At 49.0% G+C, this 26,820-nt stretch overlaps 2 protein-coding genes and 2 long non-coding RNA genes across 5 annotated transcripts in view; 2 read left to right on the plus strand and 2 right to left on the minus strand.

Annotated features, from left to right (window-relative positions):
• The window catches only part of CFB (complement factor B), a 44,379-nt gene extending 42,216 nt beyond the window's left edge, over positions 1 to 2,163 (minus strand). The window contains exon 1 of one of the 2 annotated variants that reach the window (XM_081901773.1): positions 1,744 to 2,163. In XM_081901773.1, the coding sequence (XP_081757899.1) occupies positions 1,744 to 1,804 (61 nt within the window). In that variant the 5' untranslated portion in view covers positions 1,805 to 2,163. The remainder of the gene's footprint in view (positions 1 to 1,743) is intronic. The other variant, XM_081901772.1, reaches the window with a different exon arrangement.
• LOC309365315 overlaps positions 1 to 26,820 on the plus strand; it is a 141,392-nt gene that overhangs the window by 59,428 nt on the left and 55,144 nt on the right. The gene's annotated exons all lie outside the window — the stretch shown is intronic.
• LOC309365340 lies at positions 8,024 to 15,322 on the plus strand. Its single transcript, XR_014166029.1, has 2 exons — positions 8,024 to 8,203; positions 14,759 to 15,322. It is a non-coding gene; the product is annotated as an uncharacterized lncRNA (long non-coding RNA).
• Positions 15,956 to 26,820, minus strand: part of C2 (complement C2) — a 48,165-nt gene continuing 37,300 nt past the window's right edge. Inside the window, exons 15-18 of the mRNA XM_081901654.1 lie at positions 22,669 to 22,760; positions 19,373 to 19,505; positions 17,351 to 17,400; positions 15,956 to 16,243 (exon numbers count right to left, since the gene is read on the minus strand). Of these exons, the coding sequence (XP_081757780.1) occupies positions 16,043 to 16,243; positions 17,351 to 17,400; positions 19,373 to 19,505; positions 22,669 to 22,760 (476 nt within the window). The 3' untranslated portion in view covers positions 15,956 to 16,042. The remainder of the gene's footprint in view (positions 16,244 to 17,350; positions 17,401 to 19,372; positions 19,506 to 22,668; positions 22,761 to 26,820) is intronic.

Here is a 26,820-nt window from a genome sequence, read left to right on the forward strand (position 1 = left end):
TAAACAGGTATCGCTCTGGCGGGAAGGTAAACAGCGTTTCCGTGCGCTGCTCTGGTTCGCCAGAAGCGGCTTAGTCATGCTGGCCACATGACCCGGAAGCTGTACGCCGGCTCCCTCGGCCAATAAAGCGAGATGAGCGCCGCAACCCCAGAGTAGGTCACGACTGGACCTAATGGTCAGGGGTCCCTTTACCTTTACCTATTCAAGCATCTAAGCCTCCACTTGCAATCTGAGGTGCTGTGGCCACATATAAGTTTATCACCTCAATGAGAACTAGTCTCTTTATGCTCCAGTGGAAAGGAAACCTGCACTGGACCACAACATAAGACAAAACATAACAAGCCAGTATCCTGTTCTCACAGTGCCCAACCAGCTTCTTCTGGGAAGCCTACAAGCAGGTCCCGAGTTCAAGAGTTCCTCTTTCCACTTGTGATTTATCTGCTATTCAGTGGAGGTAGAACAAAGCCGTTGTGGCTAGGAAGCCACTGGTAACCTGATCCTCTATGAATTTTTTGTAAACCTGCAAATGCTACAAAAATCGTAGGCTAAAAGCACTTTGATGCAGGAATTAAACTACAACTCACAACGCGTGTCAAATATACATGTGGATTTTTGCAGGGAGTACAAACCTCCCCAGGACACGGACACATAAATCAGGCATGTATTTTATCATCCCAGACAGGTGGGTTGCATTCCAACTTTCTACACCCAAATGCTCCCCTGCAGGAATTTTGTAACATTTGAAGTGGCTCCGAGGCCTGAGTGGAGCTAAAATGTACACTTGCGTTTTTCCTGCTTTTCCAATTTTGCCCCTCAAAATTTAAGTGTGAAGCTTTGGATTCAAATTTCAAAAATAAAAACATGCTAAGTACATGCAAAATCTGAGCGTTCCACCCAACAACCCCTTGATTATTTTGCCGAGCTTCATATGTGAAATCAGACAAATTGCTGGATAATGAGTAGCATTGAACGCCAGCTACCAGAGACTCAATACTTTCAAAAATCACATAAATTGTCGACATTGGGGAAATGAGTATTCAGAAAATATCTGGCAAATATTTAGCATCAACATTCATCATAGGATTTCCAAAAGGGCTTTGAATTCTTTTCAGCTGCTCTGCATCGAAGCAAATATCCTGAATGAATTATCCCGAACAGCATTATCTCAAAGAGAAATTTCCAGGTAAGAGGGTCAGTAGTTGTGTTAGTCCGTAGCAGCAAAACCAACATATAAACACATTTCTCTATGACGATGTCACGAAGTTTTGAGTACTAAAGTCCATTTCACCAGCTGCATCCGACAAAGTGTGTTTAGTCCACAAAGCTTCTGTCGTGATTTTGTTTTCCAATGTCCCCATGAGAATTAATCAGCATTTTAATGCATCTCTCTCACGTTTTCTGTGTACACCATTTTACAAATCAATTATCCCTGACTTAAATGCATTTTTGCATAATCGCATTTTACACTGCAAAATTTCAAGAAGCAAGGATGGCTGTGTTTCTAGTTGTGTATTCGGAAACTCTGAATTAGGTAGGCTTGATGATGACTCAATCAAATACCACCACCACCACCCAGCATTCTTAACCATCGTAAATAAATACATGCGTTAGTCTTTAAGGCGCCACAGGTCTCTTGGTTGAGGCTGAAGGAGTTCTGGCCTCAAGGCACCACTGACTACAATTAGGCACTGTGTGAAATTCACAGCTCTCATATGCAATTTGTGCCTGGCTGTGACAGCTTACCTGTATAAAATGCCCCGAGGGCAATGAGAATGCAGAACAGCTGGTCCAAAAAAAGCTGCATTTCTGGTTCTCCCTGGTCTGTTGTCTTCCTGCCTCCTAGCAGCTTCTGTTTGGGCAGCACCGCTGCAGTCCAGCTACTTGTGAAATTTTAGGCGATCCGCTCCACTTGCTAGATGCTGGTCTCTAGCCCCACCCCGAGAAAGCAGCTGAGTTTTGGGAAATGGCAAAGTCCATGAAGCAACTCCAAGGCGATGGGTGGGGGTGGGGAGAAGCAAGAATATGTTGTGGCTGCAGGTGGACAGGAATCCAGATAGGGGAAACCCAGAATTGTCTTGAAGTCAGGAAGGGAGTAAAGCCAACTAGGGGAATTCCCAGCTTGAACACATAGGAGACTTTCAGAATGTGGACATTCCAGGGGATTACTGGGGGCTGGGGTTAGGCCAGGTCCCCAGCATTGCTAGGCGATGGGATTTCCCCCCACAGTCATGATCCAATTCCTGCTCCTCCCCCTGTATTTGCATTTTCAGACACCGCAATATTTACCCACTTCTAAACTTCCTCGTTTTTTTGGCGCAAAAGAAGGGGAAAAGATTGCTAAAGAGGCCTATCTCTGTTAAGTGACTGCATGAAGGAAGTGGGCAGCGATGGGTGTGGAGTTTCGATTCTTTCAAATCAGGGTAAATATGTAACTCCCAGATTTCTGCTAGGGTTGCCAGGTGGCCACAAGAAGAGGGGAAATATAGTCTGACCTGCTCCAGGTCTGAAATGAAGAGAATGTTGTTGTTGTTTAGTCATTTAGTCATGTCCGACTCTTCATGACCCCATGGACCAGAGCACGCTAGCCACTCCTGTCTTCCACTGCCTCCCGCAGTTTGGTCAAACTCATGCTGGCAGCTTCGAGAACACTGTCCAACCATCTCATCCTCTGTCGTCCCCTTCTCCTTGTGCCCTCCATCTTTCCCAACATCAGGGTTTTTTCCAGGGAGTCTTCTCTTCTCATGAGGTGGCTAAAGTATTGGAGCCTCAGCTTCACGATCTGTCCTTCCAGTGAGCACTCAGGGCTGATTTCCTTCAGAATGGATAGGTTTGATATTCTTGCAGTCCATGGGACTCTCAAGAGTCTCCTCCAGCACCATAATTCAAAAGCATCAATTCCTTCGCGATCAGCCTTCTTTATGGTCCAGCTCTCACTTCCATACATCACTACTGGGAAAACCATAGCTTTAACTATACGGACCTTTGTTGTCAAGGTGATGTCTCTGCTTTTTAAGATGCTGTCTAGGTTTGTCACTGCTTTTCTCCCAAGAAGCAGGCGTCTTTTCATTTCGTGGCTGCTGTCTCCATCTGCAGTGATCATGGAGCCCAGGAAAATAAAATCTCTCACTGCCTCCATTTCTTCCCCTTCTATTTGCCAGGAGGTGATGGGATCAGTGGCCATGATCTTCGTTTTTGTGATGTTGAGTTTATAGCAGGTTAATTAGCAGGCACAGCAGCTCTTCATTGTGTAGAGCAGGGTTTCCCAAACTTGGGTCTCCAGCTGTTTTTTGAACTACAACTCCCATCATCCTTGTGATAAGGGATGATGGGAATTGTAGTCCGAAAACAGGTAGAGACCCAAGTTTGGGAAATCCTGGTGTAGAGTGAAAGCTGTCCTTGCTAACTGCTGCACCTCAACCCGCTGCTGAAGGTACTGTGGTACCTCGGGTTAAGTACTTAATTCGTTCCTAACCTAAAACTGTACTTAACCCGGAGCACCACTTTAGCTAATGGGGCCTCCTGCTGCCGCCGCGCTTTCAGAGCATGATTTGTGTTCTCATCCTGAAGCAAAGTTCTTAACCTGAAGCACTATTTCTGGGTTAGCGGAGTCTGTAACCTGAAGCGTATGTAACCTGAAGCATATGTAACCTGAAGCGTATGTAACCTGAGGTACCAGTGTACATAAGAACTTCAGAGGCGCATCCTGGATCAGGCCAATGACCCACCTCGTCCAGCAACCTATTGTTACAGTGGTCAACTAGATACCTCTGGGAAGCCTGCAAGCTGGACCTGGGTGCAACAGCACTGTGATTCCCAGCAACTGGTATTTCAGAGGCATATTGCCTCTGACCGTAGAGGTGGGACATTGTGGCTAGCAGGTGTTCAAAATCCCAGCCCCACAATCCCTCGAGAATGCTAAAAAGAAATCCTGGTTTCCTGATCCCACCGGTGTGAAACCCACTTCCCTCCTAGGGAATTCATGCCTTCTTCAATATAGCATTTGATGCCAGATCTACCCACCCATTTAAGAGATTTATTGGCATAGTATAGAACATGTGGGCTTGTATCCAGTGTTATTCCTACTCAAAGCCACGGATACCCAAGTCGTGAAGAAATACAGAGGGGCCTCTTAAGCAACTTCCTCATCCACAGAAACAGCAACATGCCTCTGCTGCATAACAGGTACTCACTGAGGGCCACCATTTTATGTTAGATGCAAGCTATCCTATTTTTCCTCATATTTTTTACTGGCCACATAGCAAAAGATTATTTGTAATGGAAAACATTGCTTGCAGGGGCAGACTTTACTTTAGGATTTTTCCATTATAAATATTATTGTTTCTTTTTAAAAAAACCTCTCTCATTAAAGAACTTTTCTTACTATTAAGTTGTGGGTGATTCTTGAAACAGCTCTTGTTTACTCACAGGCCAGAACAGAACCAAACTGAAGGGTTCAGCCAGCCTGCTTATATAGAGCTCCACTACAACGCAACAGTAACCACTTTCTGTAACTATCCAATCACTGAACGTCACTTTCAATCCCTTATTTGCATATGTGGACCTGAGTGAAAACTATCTACAGTATCCCCCTGCTGGCCCAGAGTGAAAACTTCAGTACATAACACTTACTGTGTGTGTCTTGTTTATACAGTGGTACCTCAGGTTACAGATGCTTCAGGTTACAGACTCCGCCAACCCAGAAATAGTACCTCGGGTTAAGAACTTTGCTTCAGGATGAGAACAGAAATCATACGGCAGCAGCGGGAGGCCCCCTTAGCTAAAGTGGTACCTCAGGTTAAGAACAGTTTCAGGTTAAGAACAGACCTCCGGAACGAATTAAGTTCTTAACCTGAGGTACCACTGTAATTGTTTTGATTCAATGAATTCGTGATGGCAATCAACAATATCTCTAAGAATGAGAGACAGAATATATGTTGCTCTGTAGCCCTACACCTTTTAGTGAAGGATGTGGGTGGCGCTGTGGTCTAAACCACTGAGCCACTTGGGCTTGCCGATCAGAAGGTCGGTGGTTCGAATCCTTGTGACGGAGAGAGCTCCCTTTACTCCGTCCCAGCTCCTGTCAACCTAGCAGTTCGAAAGCACGGCAGTGCAAATGGATAAATAGATACCGCCACGGCGGGAAGGTAAACGCCGTTTCCGTGCGCTCTGGTTTCCGTCACGGTGTCCCGTTGCACCAGAAGCGGTTTAACCATGCTGGCCACATGACCCTGAAAGCTGTCTGTGGACAAACGCTGGCTCCCTCGGCCTGAAAGCGAGATGAGCGTCGCAATCCCAGTCGCTTTTGACTGGACTTAACTGTCCAGGGGTCCTTTACACCTTTTAGTATCCCGAATATTCCTAGTCCTAGTCGAAACACCCATGAATATTTGAACAGTGAGGTTAAGAACCTTCTGCTATCCCATGTAGTTTTTGACACACACACACACACACACACACACACACACACACACACACACTTTCAAATCCCTCTCACCTGCCACAGCCACATCATCAAAGGAAGGCATTGAAATATGAGGAAACCTGAAAGGGGAAGGAGGTGGCACTGCAGTGGGTGGGTGGAGTTCCCAGCATTGGCAAGGTGTTGGGGGTTCTTTACTTCTAAAATGAGAGTTGCCAGGGCTGTAAGTCTGCCATCAAACTATAGCCTCAGGCTTTGAGCACCTTCACCTCTGATCCCAGCAATGGTTGACATGGCGAATGCTGAGGTGCCCTCACTCTTTTGGTTTCACATACATTAGACAGCATCTTAAAAAGCAGAGACATCACCTTGCCAACAAAGGTCCGTATAGTTAAAGCTATGATTTTCCCAGTAGTGATGTATGGAAGTGAGAGCTGGACCATAAAGAAGGCTGATCGCTGAAGAATTGATGCTTTTCAATTATGGTGCTGGAGGAGACTCTTGAGAGTCCCATGGACTGCAAGAAGATCAAACCTATCCATTCTGAAGGAAATCAGCCCTGAGTGCTCACTGGAAGGACAGATCCTGAAGCTGAGGCTCCAATATTTTGGCCACCTCATTAGAAGAGAAGACTCCCTGGAAAAGACCCTGATGTTGGGAAAGATGGAGGGCACAAGGAGAAGGGGACGACAGAGGACGAGATGGTTGGACAGTGTTCTCGAAGCTATCAGCATGAGTTTGACCAAACTGCGGGAGGCAGTGGAAGACAGGAGTGCCTGGCGTGCTCTGGTCCAGGGGGTCACGAAGAGTTGGACATGACTAAACGACTAAACAACAACAACACATTAGAGGTGCACCCAGGCACTGAAATCAGATTCCAAGGCTGCTTTTACACTAATTTGATCTGGAGTTGACACTTAACAAATGGCTCAGTGGTAGACCATCGGCTCTAAATGCAGAATATCCCAATTCAATCCCTGGCATCACTTGGTAGAGTTGGAAAATATTCCCTCACGTCACTGTAGACAATACTGAGTCGTATGAACCTATGGCCTGACTCTGTATACTCCCTATGCTCCTATGACTGCTTCTGTGTTTTCTGTGATGTCCTCCGGTCTGTTTGTTTTTCTCCCGGATCCGCTTTCTGGTGATATTTTTAAAATGTCAATTGCAACTCCAGTAGTTGTTTGCACAAAGTGGCGAGACGTTGTTTTGTTCAGTGGGTAAATATGAGGCTGATTTCTATATAGCAGAAACTGAGTCTGACAACTCAGTTTTTCATCTTAGTTCATTCTAATGATAATGATGATAGTAATGATATATATATATATTTAATACCCTGCCCATCTGGTTGGGTGGCACATATAAAATAATAAAATAAAATCAAGTATCAAATCAGCCGGCTGTTCATCTATGGGCAGCTCTTCCTGCTGTCTTTCATTGTTGATTTAGGAAATTCTGCAACTACTACCATGTTAAGTGGGGAATTAGTCCCCCTTCATAAGGGACGCGGGTGGCGCTGTGGGTTAAACCACAGAGCCTAGAACTTGCTGATCAGAAGGTCGGCAGTTTGAATCCCTGCAACGGGGTGAGCTCCCGTTGCTCGGTCCCTGCTCCTGCCAACCTAGCAGTTCGAAAGGACGTCAAAGTGCAAGTAGATAAATAGGTACCACTCCAGTGGGAAGGTAAATGGCGTTTCCGTGCGCTGCTCTGGTTTGCCAGAAGTGGCTTAGTCATGCTGGCCACATGACCCGGAAGCTGTACGCCGGCTCCCTCGGCCAGTAAAGCGAGATGAGCGCCGCAACCCCAGAGTCGGCCACGACTGGACCTAATGGTCAGGGGTCCCTTTACCTTTACCTTTTACCATATAAGCACACAGAAAACCTAGTCTTCAGGCACATAGGAAATAAATTTATTTTATTTGAATTAAGGTTAATAGCATGAAAACCTTATAAAATACTAGCATTACAATTCTAAAATATTGATTATTGATGCAGAGTTGAGAAGCCCCAATTAAGTCAGAATTACTTGAATCAGCAAGACTAGCATTGGGAACCAAACAAAAGGCATGAGCCCTTCACCATGAAAGAGCAATTGATTTATGTCCATTCCCCCCCTCTTCAAATGAGTGAAATGTTTCTAACGTTTCTCACTTTTTAAAGAAAAACAAGACCTCATTCCACAAAATATCCAACTTCATTAACGGATTTGAGAAATCAAACAACCAAAATACATTGCAACTATTATTTAAACTCAAACCAAAATAATTTTAGCAACATCTGACAGAACTACATCAAAAACAAACAACTGCTATTTTTTAAAAAAGCATGTCTGGGATAGAAGCGACGTGGACATATTATCTAAACCTAAATAATACAGGAAAGTGTTTGGTTCACATTTGAACATACTGCAAGTATCCGTGTGAAAAACAGCTTTCGCTGTGAACACGACTTGTTATACTAAGCTATAAATGTGTTTTTATTAAGACGGGCCACTTCAAGGTTTTATCTTTATAATAAGAGACATAAGCATATTATCTCAACATAGGAAATGGGGAGTAGAGATGTACCAGTCTGGTATAAAAGGCTGGCCTGTCTCAAAGAAAATAACCTATAAAGCCTGTTCCAACTGCTCATGAACAAGCTGAAATGGGTGGAGAAATGGGAATATTTTCCACAGTGGACTGGCAATGAGAGTTTTCAGAGCTACAATTCCCTTTAATTAAAAGCTCTCTCTTTGCAGATTCAGGCCCTTCTATTGCTTCCTGTAAAGGTAAAGGGACCTGTCAGAGCCACCCGTCTGGTCCCAGCTCACAAGAGACCCAATTCCAATCCGGTTTATTTACAGAAAGTCTTTATTGAAGATCATGGTTGCGTTTACATTCCATCTTTGTGACTCTACGTCTGTACCGTTAGATCGCTGAAGTACCCTCTGAATCTGTCCCGCCTCGGCACCAATTTAAGAGGCTTGTGCTGGACCACCTCTTCCTCTCCTTCCTTTTCCGCAGGGTCTTTCTGCCCCCCTGGGTTCCCCCTCGCCGGGACTCGCCCGAGGCTGAATCCTCTGACGCCTCCGCCCCCCTCCTTCTCGCTTTGGGGCCGGGCTCCTCCCCAGGGCTCTCCTCACTTCCGCGCGCCTCTACATTTGAACTTGGCGCGCGTACGTTGCTTCTGACCTTTCTCTCGACCGCTACACTGCTCCCGGTGCTACTCTCCACCCCTTCCGGCTGAGCGTCCTGCTCCGATTTTCTCCCCCTGTCTCCTTCACGCTCTGCTCCCTCTGACACCCTGGTAACTCCACCCCCTTCACTCCGTTCCGGCTGAGAAGCTGGCTCCTGTGTCCTACTCCTACTGAGGCTTCTCCCTTTGCTCCCCTGTTCCTCCCTGCTTCCCCCTTGGTCCCCCTTTGGTCTGACCAGGGGGGCTCCCTTCTGGGAGTCTTCTGACTCACTGGACAAACTCATGGACGATCTTTGGTCATCGTCATCCTCCTCCTCATCTCTCTGGGATTCTTCCCCCTCGCTCTCTGTCTCCTCCCCCATCTGCTCTTCTCTCCCTGAAACCCTGACATCCATCCCCCCCTCGAAGCCCCCCCTTCCCCCCTCCCGCTCGTCGGGTGCAGGTCGTGGAAGCTGCGGCTCTTCTGGTGTGGATTCGGGATACAGGTCGTCTACTTCAATGTCCTCTGCTGGCAGTTCTGTGTATGTGTATTCGAACCCGGGTTCTTCACCCAACGCGGTCTCAGTCTCTTCACCCTTTGCTACTTCGTCTGGTGCTGCCCGCCAAGGACCCATCATCCACCTCTTACGCCATTCCTCCTCTGGTTGCTCCTCCCACCAATAAGGGGTTTCCGTGTCCACCCCCGAGCACGATCCCCTGGGCGGGCTTGAATCTGGTGTTCCCTCCTCGGCGGAAGAAAAGCCCCTGAACGTGGCATCTGACAATGTGGGCGTGAAAAGCCAGTCATCAAAGTACTCAGCTGGCATGGGTCTATGTGGGAAAAGTGCATGGAACTCATCTTTCAAAAGGGGTTCGTCTAACGCGTAGCCTGGCACCCAACTATTGGCAGTGGCTGGGGTGCCCTCTCTGGCGAGAAAGTATTCAACTCCCTCTTCCCCCCATCTCGAGTCCAGTATCTCTGTGACCTCGTTGAGTGGTTCGGCCCTAGGCGACCCCCCCCCTCTTGGGCGACTCTTTGCGCGGGTCTGGTACTGTTCCTGACTCTTGAAACCTGTGTGGGGCTTTGTAGGGAGTGAGCACCGACCTATGAAAGACCGGGTGCACTCTGGAGCCTTCTGGAAGGGCCAGGCGAAATGCTACAGGATTGATCCTAGCCTCAACCTGGTAGGGTCCTAGCTGCCTGTGTTCTAGCTTCTTCTTGGCTAACGATCTGGCTGGCATCGCTTGGGCCGCTAACCATACCCAATCCCCCACCTGGATGTCCTCTCCCTCCCTTCTGTGCTTGTCCGCCTGCACCTTATAGGCCTGTTTGGCCAGCTCCAAATGTCTCCGCAGCTCCTCGTGCACCTCTTGCAACTCTGCTGCGAACTGGTCGGCCTCTTGAGGCACCTCCCCTCCCGGTGCCATAAGTCTCGGAAAGGTTCTGGGATGACGGCCATTGTTCGCGAAGAACGGTGTCACCCCGGTCGATGCGTGCTTTGTGTTGTTGTAGGCAAACTCAGCCATCGGCAGGTAGTCCACCCACGCTGCGGGTCGCTGATTGGCGTAACACCTCAGGTACTGCTGCATGATCGCGTTGACCCTCTCTGCTTGGCCGTTGGTCTGCGGATGTCTCGCCGACGCTAGGTTGATCTTGACATGCAGGATACCCAGAAGCTTCTGCCAGAAGTTGGAAACAAATTGGCGCCCCCTGTCGGACAGGACGGACTGCGGTAGTCCATGCACTCTGAACACGTGGTCGATGAAGAGTTTGGCGGTCTGTTCTGCCGTCGTCACCTTGGCACAAGGAATGAAGTGCGCCATCTTGGTGAACAAGTCCACCACCACCAGTACCGCCGTCTTGCCCCTGGAGCTGGGTAGGTCAGTAACAAAGTCCAGTGCTACCCTCTCCCACGGCTGCTGTGGCGTTTCCAGCGGTTCCAACAATCCCGCCGGCTTCTGGTGTACTGGTTTGGACCTCTGACAGGTGTCACACCTGGCGACGTAATCCACCACCTCTCCCCGCATCTGGGGCCACCAAAAGTCCCTGGCCACTAATTCTAGTGTCTTCTCCTTGCCGAAGTGGCCCGCACTGGGAGCGTCGTGCAATTGCTGCAGAACCTTTGCGCGCAGTTCGTCGTTAGGCACATAAAGGGCACCCTTGCGAGTTAAGAGTCCGTCCCGCAACTGGAACTCATCGCCGCTTTGCGACCCGTTGCGTAGCTCCTCCATCTTGGACTGTGCAAATTGATCCGCTTGCAACGCGCGGCGCACTGCGTCCAGGTCGACTGTGATGGCAGCGCACGCCCACGCCTGCGGTGCGAAAATGTGCTTCGCTGCAATTGGTGTCGTCTCCTCCAGGTATTGCGGTTTCCTGGATAGTGCGTCTGCTATAACATTTGAGTCCCCCGGGATGTATTCTATTTTGAAGTCGAAATCCGCAAAGAATTCTGCCCAGCGCATGTGTCTTTGGGTCTGCAGCTTTGCCGTTCGCCAATACTCTAAGTTCTTGTGATCCGTGCGGACCTGCACTGTGTGCTTGGCTCCTATGAGGAAGTGCCGCCACGCTTTGAAAGCCGCATGAATGGCCAACAGCTCCCTGTCCCATATGGTGTAGTTCCGCTCCGTCTTGCTGAGCTTCCGGGAGTAGAAGGCGCCCGGCCTCCAATTGCCTTGCGGATCCTCCTGCAGAAGGACGGCTCCCACCGCTCTGTCTGACGCGTCGGTTTCCACCCTCATGGGCCTGCCGGGATTCACGTGTAGTAGCTGCTCCTCGGAGGCGAAGAGGCTTTTAAGCTTCCGAAATGAGCGCTCTGCCTGTTCCGTCCAAGCGAACTTCTTCTTCTTGGAACTGAGGGTGTCCGTGATTGCTGCCGTCTCCTTTGCAAAACCTCTGATGAATTTGCGATAAAAATTGGCAAATCCGATGAATCTCTGGACCTCCTTCCGATTGTGTGGGCTTTTCCAGTCCAACACCGCTTGGACCTTGACTCTGTCCATAGCCAGCCCTTCGTCGGACAGCTTGTAGCCAAGGAAGTCCACCTCCGTCACATCAAACTGGCATTTCTCCAACTTGGCGTACAGCCTGTGCTCCTTCAACCTCTGTAGGACTTCCTTTACATCCTTCTCGTGAGCTTCCGGCGATTCCGAGAAGATCAGGATGTCGTCGAGAAAACATACACACTTCTTGTAGAGGAGTCCCGCCAACACATGATGCATAAATGCTTGGAAAACGTGGCTGCCATTTTGGAGACCGAACGGCATAACTCTGTATTCATACGTGCCTAGAGGCGTGAACATGGCAGTCTTCCACTCATCGCCCTTCCGGATGCGGATGAGATTGTACGCTCCACGCAAATCCAACTTGGTGAAGATCTTACCCTTCCTAACGGTCGCTAGGAGGTCGTCAATCCTGGGCATGGGGAAGGCCTTGGGCTTAGTCAGCCTGTTGATGAACCGGTAGTCCACAACCAGTCTTTTTTGGGGCGTGTCCTTCTTCTTCACAAAGAAAACAGGACTGCCTCCCACTGCTTTGGATTCCCGGATGAACCCACGCTGCAGATTATGCTCTATGAAGTCCCTGAGCTCTTGCATCTCGTCCTCAGACATGGAATACAGCTTTGCAGTTGGCAGCTGCGCCCCCGGCACCAGGTCGATCGCACAGTCGTAAGGCCTGTGAGGCGGCAACTGGTCAGCTTCTTTCTCGCAGAAAACCTCCAAGAATCCTTTGTACTTGTGAGGCACTGCCTGCACCATGCCCAGTTGCAGCTGCTGCTCGGCCCCCTCCTCCTGATTGGTTTGGATGCAATGCTGAGCACAATACGATGAGCAGAAGGTGATTTGCCGCTGGTACCACGCTACAGCGGGACTATGCCTCTCCAGCCAACTCATGCCCAACACAATGGGCGTGTCTGACAGGTGGGTGACATTGAAGCTAATGACTTCTCGATGATTTCCAATTTGCATCACCATGGGAGGCGTCTGCTGCACAACTTGCCCTCCCAGCAATTTTCTGCCGTCCACTGTGACCACATTCAGAGGCGTTGTTGCAGGCAGGAGTGCTATGCTATGCTGCTTGACAAATTGTATTCCCACAAAATCCGCATTGCTTCCCGAATCGATCGTGATGGGAACCTCCAGGGATTGTCTACTTGGCAGCTGAAGGGTTGCAGTGAGTTGCACTGCTGGCTTGGGTGGCAAAGGGTCTGTGCGTTGCAAGGATGCTGGGGACTGTTCTACAGATCCGCCTGGCTGAGCCCCAGTAGCTCCGCTTCCAGCCAGGCACTGTCGTTTCCCTGAGGCTGCTCTCTGTGCACCACTTCCGCTGCCACTGTTGCTAGAGCTGCAGTGTGCTTTTGGAGCCTCTGGGGGCACTCCTTGGCCATATGCTGTGCACTGTCACAGATGTAACATTTCCTGGTCCCTCTAGGAGGCTTCGCCTTCACTGCACCGGAAACAGGGGCTCTGGATGGTGTCTGAGCCCTAGCACCACCAATTTCCATCGGCTCTTCTCCTTGCCTCCCCAAGGGCGAAGGGTGCGTCCGGCTGAAGTCCCTGGGGACAAAAGGGGGGGTTCTCGCTGGTGCACGCGCCTGGGGTCCCTCCCCCTCGTGCCACGGACGCCCCTCATGTCGTATTCCAATAGCCAAAGCCCGTTGCACTAGGTCTTCTAGGGTTTGGGGTCTATCTCCCCTGGCGATCTCATCCTTGACGGGGGGGCTAAGACCTTCCCAGAAAAGATCTCTGGCGGGTTTACTATCCTTCTCCCAGCCCAATGCCGTCAGTAATGCAAAGAATTTAGAATGATATTGACGTACAGTGGCTTTGCCTTGCCGCAGTCCGTGCATCTGCTTGCGAGCAATATCCACATCCACAGAGGACTGGAAACAAGCATCCATCGCTTTAATAAACTCATCAGAATCGCGGCGGGCAGGGCCATCTTCGCGCCACAAATTGCGCAGCCAAGTCCTGGCCTCCCCATGCAGATGCGAAATTATGAACCCCACTCTCTCCTCCTCATCTTTAAAATCATGACGGAGCAAATGCAGTGCATACACGACGTCTGCCCTGAAGTTAGGGTAGTCTTCTAGGTTGCCATTAAAGTGCGTAACCAGGGCGCCCCCCCACCGTCCAAGTGCAACGCCCTCCGATCTGGACCCCGGAACCCCTGCCCTGCTTGCCTGCTCCCACCTTGTTCGCAGGTCCTGGCAAGTCTTGTCCAGTTCGTCATTCTTCTTCTGCGATGCAATGACTGCAGCTGTGAGTTCGGTAACCTGATTCCTCAGCGTAAGCAGCTGTTCCTCCGCGCTCATGGCTGCTCCCGTTGGTGAGCTTTGCAAAAAAAAATTTTTGCGTTCTGAGAGGGTACTTACTGTCAGAGCCACCCGTCTGGTCCCAGCTCACAAGAGACCCAATTCCAATCCGGTTTATTTACAGAAAGTCTTTATTGAAGATCATGGTTGCGTTTACATTCCATCTTTGTGACTCTACGTCTGTACCGTTAGATCGCTGAAGTACCCTCTGAATCTGTCCCGCCTCGGCACCAATTTAAGAGGCTTGTGCTGGACCACCTCTTCCTCTCCTTCCTTTTCCGCAGGGTCTTTCTGCCCCCCTGGGTTCCCCCTCGCCGGGACTCGCCCGAGGCTGAATCCTCTGACGCCTCCGCCCCCCTCCTTCTCGCTTTGGGGCCGGGCTCCTCCCCAGGGCTCTCCTCACTTCCGCGCGCCTCTACATTTGAACTTGGCGCGCGTACGTTGCTTCTGACCTTTCTCTCGACCGCTACACTGCTCCCGGTGCTACTCTCCAGCCCTTCCGGCTGAGCGTCCTGCTCCGATTTTCTCCCCCTGTCTCCTTCACGCTCTGCTCCCTCTGACACCCTGGTAACTCCACCCCCTTCACTCCGTTCCGGCTGAGAAGCTGGCTCCTGTGTCCTACTCCTACTGAGGCTTCTCCCTTCGCTCCCCTGTTCCTCCCTGCTTCCCCCTTGGTCCCCCTTTGGTCTGACCAGGGGGGCTCCCTTCTGGGAGTCTTCTGACTCACTGGACAAACTCATGGACGATCTTTGGTCATCGTCATCCTCCTCCTCATCTCTCTGGGATTCTTCCCCCTCGCTCTCTGTCTCCTCCCCCATCTGCTCTTCTCTCCCTGAAACCCTGACAGGACCCCTGACCATTAGGTCCAGTCGTGACCAACTGGCGAAGCAGAGCAGTGAACGGAAACGCCGTTTACCTTCCCGCCGGAGCGGTACCTATTTATCTACTTGCACTTGGACGTGCTTTCGAACTGCTAGGTTGGCAGGAGCAGGGACCGAGCAACGGGAGCTCACCCCGTTGCGGGGATTCGAACTGCTGACCTTCTGATCGGCAAGTCCTAGGCTCTGTGGTTTAACCCACAGCGCCACCCGCGTCCCTGGGATTGCTTCCTGTGGAACATGGCAATGGAATTACTTACAAATAAACCCTTAATTTATCGATTTATGAACTATGATCTCCTCCCTTCTCTTTATTTTTAGTTGTGCTACAGTGAAATAGTTTTATAATATATAGCCAAATTTTTGCTTTATAAGCAATGAAAGGAGGAAAAATGAGAGGAAGTCAGTAACTGAAGTCTGCACAGGAATATGTATTGTGAGAGCAAGAACTGATATCAAGGGACAAATAAGAATCACTATTCAAGGGACAATAAGCAGGCTCTTCATCAGTAATGACACTGTCCTATGCAACAGGAAGCAACAAAAGGGGCAGAACCAACAAGCAGGAAGATTTTAATTCACATTGGAAGGGCTCTTTACTGAGTGAGAATACAGTGGTACCTCGGGTTAAGTACTTAATTCGTTCTGGAGGTCCGTTCTTAACTTGAAACTGTTCTTAACCTGAAGCACCACTTTAGCTAATGGGGCCTCCCGCTGCCGCCACTCAATTTCTGTTCTCATCCTGAGGTAAAGTTCTTAACCTGAGGTACTATTTCTGCGTTAGCAGAGTCTGTAACCTGAAGCGTATGTAACCTGAAGCGTATGTAACCCGAGGTACCACTGTTACTTGACTAAACATAAGAGGTGATTTTTACATTGGCAAGGAGCAGGGCTTTTTTTCAGCCAGAACTCAGTTCCAGCACTTCTCTGATGGGCATCATTGCCATTCTAAGAGAACAAGGGAGGTGTTCATGGTGAGTCCCGGCACCTCTTTTTGTAGAAAAATAACACTGGCGAGGAGCATTGCATTAAGTGCTATGAATAATCACTGGTTTAATCTATTTTTAGAAGAATGTGAAATAGCAGTGCCCATGGAATCCGCAACTCAAGGCTACAAACTGATGAGCCCTGCCACAAATTAAGTTCTGATCCTACAGCCAGGGGCATAAACAACACAAACATACCACACATAATCAAGATAATTTTATAATAAGCGTCCAAGGGACTGACATTTTAGCAAACACTCCTGGGCAACAGTGAGTTTGTCTTGGTGGCTCATTCCTTCGGGATAAACCTCAAGGATTGGCCCAGGTGTTGCCTCAGCCAGTCCTGCACACCAAAGAGACTAATGTAGAAATCTCGTGGTTTATGGTTCGCTGGAGGGGGGTCCCGAATTGTTTCCCGTGTCTCCCCATCTTTCTTCTTCTTCCTCTTCTTTTCACAAGGGTTATATGTGCCCCAGCTGATCACGCCCACCTGATCAGGAGAGGTAAGCAAACTGAGTCAAAAGACAAAACGGCAAATATGCAATTCGCAGCGGCAAAGATACAAAAGCTTATTGCGACCCAAAACACTACAACAGCCCCCTATGAAAGGGGCGAGCAGGAAGTAGGCTGGGATCTATTTCTTGGTAGATCTCTGGATCTTGCTTAAATCAATTGGGGCAGGGCGAAGGGAAGAGATATCCGCTCCACTTCCCAGTGGGGAGGAGTTGCGGTGGACCACGTGGCCACCCACTCCCCACCGGGGGGGGGGGACTTTCTCTTCCCTTGCCTGGAGGATCCCGGCCACATCAGAGCCCGGCCAGCCAATCCGCTGGCTCGAGGGGGGCGTGGCTGGGGCCGTTTAAACGGAGGAGTGAGCCAGAGGACTTCCTCTTTGGCTTGCTTCCTCAATCACCCTCCCTCCCTCCCTATTTGCAGGTTAGGCTATGGCCTTGCTATGGACTTTGGTTGGTCGTCTTGGTTGTCCGAGGGGCCTGGTAGGAATTTTTCCACATGGCAAATTGGCACTGGCCACTTGGTTTTCGCCTAACTCGTAGCAATCGTCACAACTTTGTTAGGGTTGCGGTTAGTCATTGTTTGACCTTGTGGGGGGGAGGGGAGGTGTGGCCATTACCTGCCCCTCCATGCTTAAGGGTATTCGGTTAAAGGAACCTGGGGGTGTTGATCTAGTCCGAAGCCCGGCTGGGGGGCTAAGGCCTTGATATGACCCCGACGGAAACGCCAGGGGGAGCTTGAGTTGGTTAGCATCGACAGGGCTCCCCCTACTGGTGGCTTACCCTTACTGGACTTCCTGCACAATGGGCAGGAGTCAGATATAGTCAGGTCCAATCAATGCCTAAGCCAATACCGCTCACTTTCTGTAATTTCAATAAAGTTGTGGCCAAAATTTGCCCAATAACACAAACCTAATATCCGTGTCCTTGTGTGAGTTTTTCCCAACGAGGGGGTGGCTGCGGGGTCTCGACACACAAGTGAAAAGCTTATGCAATGGATTGTGTGTCAGATTTTTAAAACCACTGCCCCATACTAGATCTCAAGAAAAACAGCAGGGTCAGGATACATTTATAGGTTCACTTACTTGGAAGAGTCTCTCCCTCCGTTCCACAAATAATGATCCTCCGGATTCACCTGAAAAAAGGAAGAAAGGATTAAAAGCTGACAGAAGCTCCACTATCTCTAGACAGAAGAGAAAGTTCACATTTCTTCAAATAGAAGAAAGTTTTAAAAGTTTTGTTGAGCTCCCCGCCCCCCCTGAAATGAAGTTTTTGAGCTATTCTTATGGAAATTTGCCAAAATGGGGTGCCATATGTCCAGATTTCCCCAGACATCGAAGCGATTTCTGCCCAGACACTGTCTCCAACAGCCAAATCCCGGCTATGTCTGGGAAATTTCGGACGCATAGCAATCCTATTCAACCACAAAAATGCCACGGACCACCTGAATGAAGCTTGCAGGCCACTGGCGGTTCGTGGGACACGATTTGGGAATCTCTGCTTTGAATGGAAGTTGTCCCAATGTCAGCTGCTGGATTCTATACTGGAAAGAGAATCCTATACAGTGGTGCCCCGCAAGACGAAATTAATTCGTTCCGCAATTTTTGTCGTCTAGCGAATTTTTCGTCTTGCGAAGCACGAAATCCCATAGGAATGCATTGAAAATCAATTAATGCGTTCCTATGGTCAAAAAAAGTCTAAACAAAGCCAAATTTGGTACAACAACAGTTTATTAACTGCTCTTTAAAGTCACACATACTGTAAAGAGCAGTTCAAAAACTGAAGGGAAAATAAATTAACTTTATAAACAAAACATGTCTTTGTTTTTAGACGTCGCGAGACGTTTTTGTCTTGCGAAGCAAGCCCATAGGGGAAATTCGTCTTGCGAGGCAAATCGAAAACGGAAAAACCTTTCGTCTAGCGAGTTTTTTGTCTTGCGAGGCATTCGTCTTGCGAGGTACCACTGTACTTAAGAAGGATGCACATATCCAAGGTTGCCAGCTTCATTAAGATCAGGGGTGGGGAACCTTTTTTACCCTGAGAGCCACATTTCCTCTTGGACAACCTTTTGGAGGGCCATACGTCAGTGGTAAACAGGGCCAGAGGGAAAAGAGGGTGGAGCAACAGATGCAAATTTTAACCTTTGTACATTGGAATAGCTTCTACACATCCATGCTCCCTATAGTGTAGTGCCAACTGTAGGGAGCCAAGGTGTCTTGGGACCCCTTGATATTTGTTTGAAGAGGCCCTGCCCCCCACAATGTTGAGGGGGTCAAGCGCACGCATTTGACCTCCTCCAAAGGACATGACATCACAGAAGGCTGTCCTGGCCTGTGCAGTGTGGGAGACGCCGTGGGGACCGGTGCGGCCTAGCAGAAGGCTAAACCGGCCTGCGCCCCATGCCCTGGGCCCACTCAATATTAGGGGCTACCAGGCGCCTCTGCTCATACACCACACTTTTTCCTCCATCCAGACAAACAAAAGTTCAAGGACACTTTCCAGTCAGACAAAAGCTCTTGAGCAGGGTGCGAAACCGGTGGCCTAGGGGTGCAAGACAGAGAGGCTTGGAGGACCACATTTGGACTGAGGTATCCAGCCCCCGAATCAGATGAAGGAGCTTATTGAAAACTTCTTGTAAGGGCTCCCCCACATTTCTGCTCATCCCGTGTCTTCTGCAGAAAACTTGATGGACATTTGTTACGATTCTGTGGGGTAAACAGCAGGTTATCCCAGGGAAAGCAGTGAGGCAACAGAGAAACGTTATACCTGGAAGAAGCAGAAGTGTCGATGAGGCCTTACTCTCTCCCTGCTCTGCTTAACCAGGGATGCTTCACCCTCCCCATGTAGAGAAGAAGAAGAAGAGTTTGGATTTGATACCCCGCTTTATCACTACCCGAAGGAGTCTCAAAGCGGCTAACATTCTCCTTTCCCTTCCTCCCCCACAACAAACACTCTGTGAGGTGAGTGGGGCTGAGAGACTTCAGAGAAGTGTGACTGGCCCAAGGTCACCCAGCAGCTGCATGTGGAGGAGCGGGGAATCGAACCCAGTTCACCAGATTACGAGTCCACCGCTCTTAACCACTACACCAAACTGTAAGCAAAATGACCTTTGCAAGTGGCAGCCTCGACAGCTCTCCCTCCTCCACTACACAGGAATCTGTCCGTCACCACTTCAGAGGCATCAGTTCCTTCGGAAAACATTTTCTTGTCTTGAAGAGCTGCGGAAATGCATGTTGGGCGCTGTGGGAAGCAATGAATGAATCGATTTAATGGCGGAATTGCTACCCAGGCCATAATAGTTCACTTCCGGTGCTTTGAAAATCTGCATGCAATCAGCAAAGAGACAATGAATTGTCTCGTCTTCTTTTGAGACAGGTCTTATCTGAAGTACTCTGGATGAATTAATCCAGATTAAATCCGTACACAGACATTATTACCGTATTTTTCGCTCTATAAGACGCACCAGACCACAAGACTCACCTAGTTTTTGGAGGAGGAAAACAAGGGAAAAAAAATTCTGAATCCCAGAAGCCAGAACAGCAAGAAGGATCGCTGTGCAGTGTAAGCAGCAATCCCTCTTGCTGTTCTGGCTTCTGGGATAGCTGCGCAGCCTGCATTCACTCCATAAGACGCACACACATTTCCCCTTACTTTTTAGGAGGGAAAAAGTGAGTCTTATAGAGCAAAAAATACGGTAATTTAGTTCATTTAGTTCATTCATAGTAATGCTGCACTTTTTATGATCCTTCATGGATCACTGCCTTGCCATGGTGAAGGGGCTTGAATAGCTCAGAGAAGCTTTGAGCTATGCCGTGCAGGGCCACCCAAGACAGACAGGTCATAGTGGAGAGTTTTGACCAAACGTGATCCACCTGGAGGAGAAACCGGCAAGCCACTCCAGTATCCCTGCCAAGAAAACTCCATGGAGAAAGACAACAGGCACATAAAAGTTATGACGCTGGAAGATGAGCCCCTCAGGTCGGAAGGCGTCCAACATGCTACTGAGGAAGAGCAGAGGACAAGTACAAGTAGATTCAGAGCTGATGAAGCGGCTGGGCCAAAGCCAAAAGGTCGCTCAGTTGCGGATAGGCCTGGAAGCGAAAGGAAAGTCCAATGCTGTAAAGAAAAATATTGCATAGGAACCTGGAATGTAAGAACCATGAACCTGGGTAAGTTGGATGTGGTCAAAAATGAGATGGCAAGAATAAATATTGACATCCTGGGCATCAGTGAACTAAAATGGACTGGAATGGGCAAATTCAGTTCGGATGACCATCATATCTACTACTGTGGGCAAGAATCCTGTAAAAGAAATGAAGTGGCCCTCATAGTCAACAAAAAAGTGGCAAAAACTGTACTGGGATGCAATCTCAAAAAAGATAGAATGATCTCGATATGAATCCAAGGCAGACCTTTTAACATCACAGTAATCCAGGTTTATGCACCAACTGCCGGTGTTGCGCTCCGGAGGCTTCAGGCGGCTATCTTTGAAGCCTGGAGAGCGAGAGGGGTTGGTGCGCACCTCCAGATTGCCTCGGGTTCCTTTTGCTTGTGGGGCTGATGGTGGGGAAAGCCGAGCTTCCCTCACCGCCAGCCAGTCCCTGCTTATTTAACTTATATGAGGAATTCATCATGCGAAAGGCTGGGCTGGATGAATCCCAAGCCGGAATTAAGATTGCCGGAAGAAATATCAACAACCTCAGATATGCAGATGGCACAACCTTGATGGCAGAAAATGAGGCGGAATTAAAGAACCTTTTAATGAGGGTGAAAGAGGAGAGCGCAAAATATGGTCTGAAGCTCAGCATTAAAAAAACGAAGATCATGGCCACTGGTCCCATCACCTCCTGGCAAATGAAAGGGGAAGAAATGGAGGCAGTGAGAAATTTTACTTTCTTGGGCTCCATGATCACTGCAGATGGTGACAGCAGTCACGAAATTAAGAAACGCCTGCTTCTTGGGAGAAAAGTAATGACAAACCTAGACAGCATCTTAAAAAGCAGAGACATCACCTTGCCAACAAAGGTCCATACAGTTAAAGCTATGGTTCTCCCAGTAGTGATGTATGGCATTGAGAGCTGGATCATAAAGAAGGCTGATCGCTGAAGAATTGATGCTTTTGAATTATGGTGCTGGAGGAGACTCTTGAGAGTCCCATGGACTGCAAGAAGATCAAACCTATTCATTCTGAAGGAAATCAGTCCTGAGTGCTCACTGGAAGGACAGATCCTGAAGCTGAGGCTCCAAGACTTTGGCCACCTCATGAGAAGAGAAGACGAAGATGTTGGGAAAGATGGAGGGCACAAGGAGAAGGGGACAACAGAGGACGAGATGGTTGGACAGTGTTCTCGAAGCTACGAACACGAGTTTGACCAACTGCGGGAGGCAGTAGAAGACAGGAGTGCCTGGCATGCTCTGGTCCATGGGGTCACGAAGAGTCGGACACGACTAAATGACTAAACAACAAGAAATGCTGTACTTTCTACGGCTGATCTGAAAGCATTATTGCTAGGGATTTCCCTCCAGTTGAAAGCTGAGATTTTCCATTGGTTTTCTCATAATTAAGAGTGAACAATTTCATGCTCTACAGCACAGTGTGTTCACTTTCCATTCCCATATGCTTGCCCAATTTTACTCTTCCCAAAAGAGGTTCTGATTCAGAATTTCTTTCTGCCCCCATTTCAGCCTCCTGGCAACATCTGCTTTGGACAGAAAGAAAAAACCCCTCTCACTACTTCCCTGCCAGCAATGATTGCATAAGCCTCACTTGCTGGAGTATCACGCAGAGAGGCTGCGCGGCAGGAAGCAAACACTTCTATGCTTCTTTCTTTATTTCTTTGCCATGGAAAGTCAAACTTGAAACGGTCCCAGATAACAGTGTAGTTTTTGACATTCTAATCATCATCTTTGGTGCCTAGGCTGAAATAATAAAAAATCTACCTAGGATACAATCCATAAAACCTATGTAGAAATGTAGAATTTCCAAAAACATGAATATGGTGCGTATTCAGTTTTAGGAGAAAATATGCTCTTGGCAGACGGATTGCACTGCTGGACCTAATGCCCAAGAAGTCCGGTATGATGCAATGTTTGAAAGTTTTCTCTGAGAAACATCAACTTCTAAGAGTGTTGCAATACTGCCATCACTAGCAGCTGTGAAACTTGGCTCTCGACAGAGTCGAAGCAGCGTGAACTGCTTGCGACCATATCATCTTGAAATATTGCTTTTAAAAGTATACTTCAAGAGTGTTTTTGCTTTTTGTTTCAGGCTTCTAAAAAAACCACCCAGACCAGACCCTCAGAAATAATGCAGCGCCCCCCAGCTCATACATCCCATCTTCAATTGGCTTTCCCATCTCCATTTTTTACCCAGAATTCCACGGGCAGGAAATGCCATGCTTACACTTCTCCTTGTCTTGATCTGTACTCCCATCCTCTTGTTGTCTAAGGATATGAACTGGGCATCCACTTCCTCCAAACTCAGCAACTGTAGCTCTGCAAGGTATGAAGCTTTGTGTGACTGTGTGCTTGAAAATGTCTGAGTTTTCTGCCTGGGGAGCGAGGCCCAGCCACCTACTTGCTTACAGGAGGGAAAGTTGACCTAGAATCATAGCTGTCAACTTACAGATTTGAAAATAAGGGACCAGCAGCCTCGAAAATAAGGGATCAGCAGCCAAAATAAGGGATTTTAGTCAACCAGCTCCTTTCCTTTCCCCCATAAGAGTCAATCGAAGGAGCCTCCAAAACAAATCCAAAAGCCCCCCCCCCACGAGATCGCCGCCTGCCATTGTACTCAACCAGCTCCTTTCCTTTTCCCTCACCATGTGCCCCTGCTCCAGACAGACTTTTCCCCCAGCAAGGGTGAGTGGGCCATCGGTAACGTATCCATCCGATTCCGAGCACAGGTATGTTCAACTTCTGAGCCCCCTCTGAGCCAAAGGCAGAAAGCCCAGCCAGCAGCCAAACGAAGCCTCAAGCGGTGGTTCCCACAGCGCAGCAACCCGGCAAAGGGGATGCAGCAAGGAAAACCACCGTCACCTCTCTGCTGGGAAGCGCTGAGCAAAGGCGAGTCCCCAGGCAACGTGGCTGATTTGATCAGCACAAGGTATGCAAGCTCCACCCCCCAGTTGTTCTTAGACTCCTTATTGGGCGAGCAACGCAGCCAAGCAACACAGCTGGAGCCTCCCTCATCCCTGGCCGGCAGGGAGGGAGGGAGAGGAGCTGCTTCCTTTGAAACCTGGGAAATTTAAGGGACATCATAATCAGGGACAGCAGTGGGACACAGCACTGGGATAAGGGAGTTTCCCGCTAAATAAGGGACGGTTGACAGCTATGCCTAGAATCAAATTATATGGCAGAGATCAAGTGGGTCATGCGCATTGTTAGGCAAGAGAGCAACTCCTGGGATCCTAGGACAGGTATGGGACATAACACCAGCGTTATCAAAGGCCACGTCTGCACCACAGATGTAAAGCGGTATTATACCAACTTAAAACACTTGTGGCTTTCCTCAAAGAATCCTGGGAAATGTAGTTATGCTGAAAGTAGTTAGGGGACCCCTATCGCCCCCCCCCCACATTCCTAGTGTGGTTTAGCAATTAGTCCTTTTTCCCAGGGATCTCTGGGAATTTTCAATGCATTCCCTCGCCACTTTCCAAACTGAAAAACCTCCCAATTCTTTTTACAAAGGGGATTGCTTGCAACAGAGCCTTTTAAGTGACTTTCTGTGTAATTGCAGAAACCTTAACTTCCCTAGTATGTGCAAGAATCTTTCCTGTGTAATACTGATGCTTCTGAGCCACTCTGAAAAGGAAGAGGCTCAGTGGAAGAACATGTGTTTTGAGTGCAATCCCCGGTGACTCCAGCTACAGCTGGGGACGACTTCGAAACCCTAAAGAGACACTGCTGAGCAAGAGGGACCAATGGTCTGGCTCTGTGTAAGGCAGAGTTCCGACACAAAAGGAAAAGGGATCGCGGCGGAGGAGGAAAAACGCAGCATCAAGTAGGGCTGGGCAAATATACATTTCAGTTGCTCTCAATTCCTTATTTTTTTCCCAATCTTAAGTTTGGTTCTCCACATTAGTTAGCAATATTTTAAGTCCTTGTGAAAATTCCTGAGTTTTGGTGCAAATTCACCCATTTTTTGTATGCAATTATTTCTAATATACACATTTTCACAAAGCAATTTCCCCTGATCTAACACATTTTTTGTGTGTCGTTTTCACCAACATATGCATTTATATGCACACACTTCACTCTAGCATATTAACGTTTGTACACACGACTTGTCCGTAGAACTGCATTTGCAAAATCCAGAGAAGCGCAAATTTTGAAGCGTAGCTGCGTTTGGTTCACGTATTGTTGCCTGTTAGGTCAGTTTGCCTTTAAGTGCAAACGGAATTGAAATTCTCCCCCACCTGCAATCTCAGGTATCAGCTCTAAGTCCTTCTAATGAACAGGTGAGAGATGAAAACAATGGTGGAATACAATCAAAGAGCCAAAGTTGTCATAGCATGGCTCCCATAAGCTGACAGCTGGTGCAAGGAGGAACTTGGCTTACCAGCAGAGGATATCACAGCCTCTTCCTCATTTCTGTTTTAGCAAAACTGGGCGTGGTTGTTCATTGTTTGATGGTGTCATGGGAGCCGATTGAAACTAAATCCTTCAAAGACAGAGGTCCTCTGGCTGGGTCGGGATGGCATGGGGATGAGGGACCAACTCCCTTCTCTTGCAGGGGCCCAATTAGTGCCAGTGCCTTCTGTTAAGAGTTTGGGTGTAATCCTTGACGCCTCCCTTTCCAAGGAGGTGCAGGTTACAGCAACAGCCAAGGCGACATTTTTTCATCTTCGCCACATTAAGCAGTTGGTCCCTTACCTTTCCTGCCCCGACCTGGCCACAGTGATCCATGCGGCGGTCACCTCCAGGCTTGACTACTGTAATTCGCTCTACACGGGGCTGCCCTTGAAACTGTCCCACAAACTCCAGCGGGTGCAGAATGCTGCAGTGAGGCTCCTCACGGGGTCTCTGCCATGGGAGCATATTCACCCGGTACATTACCAGTTGCACTGGCTCCTGGTGGAGTATAGGGTCAGGTTCAAGGTGCAGGTCTTGACCTTTAAAGCCCTTGGTGGCTTAGGGCGCTCGTATCTATGGGACCACCTCTCCTGGTATGCCCCACAGAGGACCTTAAGGTCCATGAACAATAATAATAATAATTTATTATTTGTACCCCGCCCATCTGGCTGGGTTTCCCCAGCCACTCTGGGCGGCTTCCAACAAAGATGAAAGATACACTAAAATATCACATATTAAAAACTTCCCTGAACAGGGCTGCCTTCAGATGTCTTCTGAATGTCAGGTAGATGTTTATCGCTTTGACATCTGATGGGAGGGCGTTCCACAGGGCGGGCGCCACTACCAAGAAGGCCCTCTGCCTGGTTCCCTGTAACTTGGCCTCTCGCAGTGAGGGAACCGCCAGAAGGCCCTCGGAGCTGGACCTCAGTGTCCAGGCAGAACGATGGGGGAGGAGACACTCCTTCAGATATACTGGACCGAGGTCGTTTAGGGCTTTAAAGGTCAGCACCAACACTTTGAATTGTGCTCGGAAACGTACTGGGAGCCAATGTAGGTCTTCCAAGACCAGTGTTATATGGTCTCGGCGGCCGCTCCCAGTCACCAGTCTAGCTGCCGCATTCTGGATTAGTTGTAGTTTCCGGGTCACCTTCAAAGGTAGCCCCACGTAGAGCGCATTGCAGTAGTCCAAGCAGGAGATAACCAGAGCATGTACCACTCTGGCGAGACAGTCTGCAGGTAGATAGGGTCTCAGCCTACGTACCAGATGGAGCTGGTAAACAGCTGCCCTGGATACAGATTTGACCTGTGCCTCCATGGACAGCTGTGAGTCCAAAATGACTCCCAGGCTGCGCACCTGGTCCTTCAGGGGTACAGTTACCCCATTCAGGACCAGGGAATCCTCCACACCTGCCCGCCTCCTGTCCCCCAAAAACAGTACTTCTGTCTTGTCAGAATTCAACCTCAATCTGTTAGCTGCCATCCATCCTCCAACCGCTTCAAGACACTCACACAGGTCCTGGGCCCTAAGGAATAAAGACTATTCTCCACCAGGGCCAAGGCCTTTTCAGTGATGGCTCCGACCTGGTGGAATGCTCTGTCCCATGAGACCAGGGCCCTTCAGGATTTAACCTCCTTCCGTCGGGCCTGTAAGACACAGCTATTCCGCCTGGCCTTTAATTTGAATTTAGCCTGATCTTTTATTTCCCTTCCCTTCTCTCCCCCTCCCCTTTAATGAAGATCACCTGGTCTGAGACCCCACAACTAATTCTCCCCTGGCCTCCTCGCTGGCCTAAGTAGGACCAATTCAGCCAGCTAGCCCTGTGGATTAGGGACGTGGGTGGCGCTGTGGGTTAAACCACAGAGCCTAGAACTTGCTGATCAGAAGGTCGGCGGTTCGAATCCCCGTGACGGGGTGAGCTCCCATTGCTCGGTCCCTGCTCCTGCCAATCTAGCAGTTCGAAAGCACATCAAAGTCAAGTAG

The sequence above is a fragment of the Podarcis melisellensis genome, assembly GCF_964234715.1.
Source record: "Podarcis melisellensis genome assembly, chromosome: 2".
In the NCBI taxonomy this organism is placed as follows: Eukaryota; Metazoa; Chordata; class Lepidosauria; order Squamata; family Lacertidae; genus Podarcis; species Podarcis melisellensis.